The sequence below is a fragment of the Pinus tabuliformis genome, chromosome 9 (genome assembly GCF_031772625.1).
Source record: "Pinus tabuliformis cultivar Carrire ecotype Pingquan chromosome 9, CPIR1, whole genome shotgun sequence".
In the NCBI taxonomy this organism is placed as follows: Eukaryota; Viridiplantae; Streptophyta; class Pinopsida; order Pinales; family Pinaceae; genus Pinus; species Pinus tabuliformis.
This window is the reverse complement of record NC_142307.1, coordinates 1878927331-1878929947: the sequence shown is the minus strand read 5'-3', so window position 1 is coordinate 1878929947 and position 2617 is coordinate 1878927331. Positions and strand designations below refer to the sequence as shown.

The window sequence follows — 2617 nt, the reverse complement described above, 5'->3', positions numbered from 1 at the left end:
GAAGTGCACTGTGCCCATTCTACATCGTGCATAATCATTTGAAAACAAATGAACCATTAAAACAAAAGATACTGACAAGAGATTGCTTTTTGATTGAACTTCAAATATTATAATCTAGAATTTGAGAGTGGAGTATATGTCTGTGATGATTAACTATTCTCATTAAGTATTTAATGGAGACTGTAACCCAGATTCCCAAGAATTTCTTCCTGTTGTCATTTTTCAGGCATCAACAAAAAGTCAAACCCCTGATTTTACTGTCCCTCAAAGCACAAACTGTTTTGAACAGAATCTCATATGGATCCATGGCCCATGCATTTTATATAAATAAGAGCCATAAGCGTGCTAATATCATATAAAGGCTCCCTGGGGATTGACCATTTCAGAGGTTCACCGCCTCTCCAATATCTTTGCTGGTAAGCAAATGCCCTGCTTCTCAGTTATCGTCTTCCGACTTTTTTCTAGTTAATGAAGCTTTCATATTAATGTACAGTTGTGTTTATGTGTTCATGCAGAAATGGAATCTCCGTTAGGATTTGTACTGTGGGGTATAGTGGAGATTTCTGGTTTGGTGGCATGGGCTAGTGCAGGGGTGCACTTCTCTTCCTTACCCAACACTATGGGAGTCATAGCAACCATCAATTCATCTACAACAGCAACACTACCCAATGGTAAGAAGCATTACTTCAATTCAATTTATTATACCCACTTGGTTAGTTGATTAGTTACAATATGTCTGAGCTAGGGATTTGAAATTGTATTGCAGTTGGCATGGCCGGAATTGATCAGGTGGTGGTGTCATGGTGGGTGAAACAATCTTCGACACCTGCGGATTCGGAGTACATGAGTGTGAAGGTGAAGTTGTGTTTTGCTCCAGTGAGTCAAGTAGACAGAACGTGGAGGAAGACCAACGACGATCTGAATAAGGATAAGACATGCCAGTTTGATATCATCGAGCAACCCTATCGTAAATCCACCACCAAGAACAACACCACCACATGGACTGTGAAGAGGGATGTCCCGAAAGGAACATACTTCGTGAGAGCATACGCATTCAATGCTTTGGGGAGCGAAGTGGCATATGGGCAGAGCACCAACAAGAACAAGACCAGCAATCTGTTCATGGTCGAACCCATCTCGGGGAGACATGTTTCCCTGGACATCACCACTGCTGTCTTCTCTGCTTTCTCCATTTTATCTCTCTTCGGATTCTTCATTGTTGAGAAATGGGGTGCTAGCAGGGCATCGCAGAAGAATTAATGAGCTAGCGAACAGGGAGAATGCAAATGTAATGACTCTATTAGTTGTATTTCTACTTAGGGGTGGAGTCCTGTATAGATTCACAAATGGAAGCTGGTCCTTTGTCAATTCAAAGTGAGATATTTTAGTTAAGTTTGTCTCATATGTTTATCTCATTGTGGGATGATTGATTGATTGGTATAATGGGATGTTATTCCCTTTACCCAGTTTCAAATTTCACGGAGACATCTTTGCCCTGTTGTGATAAGGCTCCCCCACACTCGCAGAGTCTCTGCTCTTGCTAAGTCATAAATACCTGGTATATTTGACTTACGGGCTGTTAGGTATACTCTTGGTGTTATAGTGGCAGCAGCGAGATTTAATCTTGGCTCTCGCTCAGATTGCTCCAACAAGTTACTAATTCACCATGGTAAAAAAACACAACAAAAACATCCGTTTCTCTCCTATGTTCAGCTTTCAGCTTGTTCAGCTTGTATAAAGTAAGGAAGTTGTAAGTCTCATTCAAATGTACTCCATCAACAAATCCAGAATCATTAATTTTAAAAGGCGATTTATAATATATATCTTTGAGAATGAGTACAGCAACTTCTACAATCGTTTGTTTGGATTGATTTTCCCATTGGTTTTATGACCAAACCCCGTATTCTTGTTTGATATTACTGGATATAGTGAACTTAATCTCAAAAGTCCTCCTTAAGGCTCTAAGCTTGATTAAGTTGCCATAATTGTCTCATAAAATGCCTCTTAGTCTTTACTTATTAAGTAACCGCGTGGCTCGCTGCAATATGGACAAACTGGTTACACTGTGAATTTTTAGTATCTATGTGTGTTCATACACACATGCACCTTTTTAAGACATGAGCTGGGTCAGTGAAAGTGGGAGCTACTATAGCCGTCACTACACTCTGAATCCCTAAAAACATGGTATGTTTGCATCTGGTAGGCCAGTGCACACCTGCAAGGGCATTGTTGATTAGCAGAAGCCATCAAGGTCATTCAGTAATGCCAGGAGGATACATGACCGTATAAAAAGTGTGTGGAAGAACCGGCACTTGATCACAAGAAGCTTATCCAAGTTTCCATACATGAGCACTAGCTTACACCGTATATTGAAGGTGGGTTTTTCGCATACTAGTAGATAATAAGAACCTACATCCACATTTTAGGCTTTCAATCTCCTTTTAATCCATTCACTGTCAAAGATAGAAACTGAGGGCTGAAAGGCACTGAGGCAATCAGGGAAGGCATACAATCACTGCTGCTGAAAATGAGATCCAAATCATTACTTTAGCAACCTAAACATACTTCAGCATTCCTGGATCAATCTTCTTCATTAATACTGATTAAAGGATGTGGT

The 2617-nt window shown here is 40.2% G+C and overlaps 1 protein-coding gene across 1 annotated transcript; it reads left to right on the top strand.

Annotated features, from left to right (window-relative positions):
* Positions 1-208: 208 nt before the first annotated feature.
* Positions 209-1854, top strand: LOC149156412 (high-affinity nitrate transporter 3.1-like). Its single transcript, XM_089443778.1, has 3 exons — positions 209-416; positions 516-671; positions 767-1854. Exons 2-3 carry the CDS (start codon positions 518-520, stop codon positions 1258-1260), a joined length of 648 nt encoding a protein of 215 aa, XP_089299904.1. The 5' UTR covers positions 209-416; positions 516-517; the 3' UTR covers positions 1261-1854.
* Positions 1855-2617: the final 763 nt, after the last annotated feature.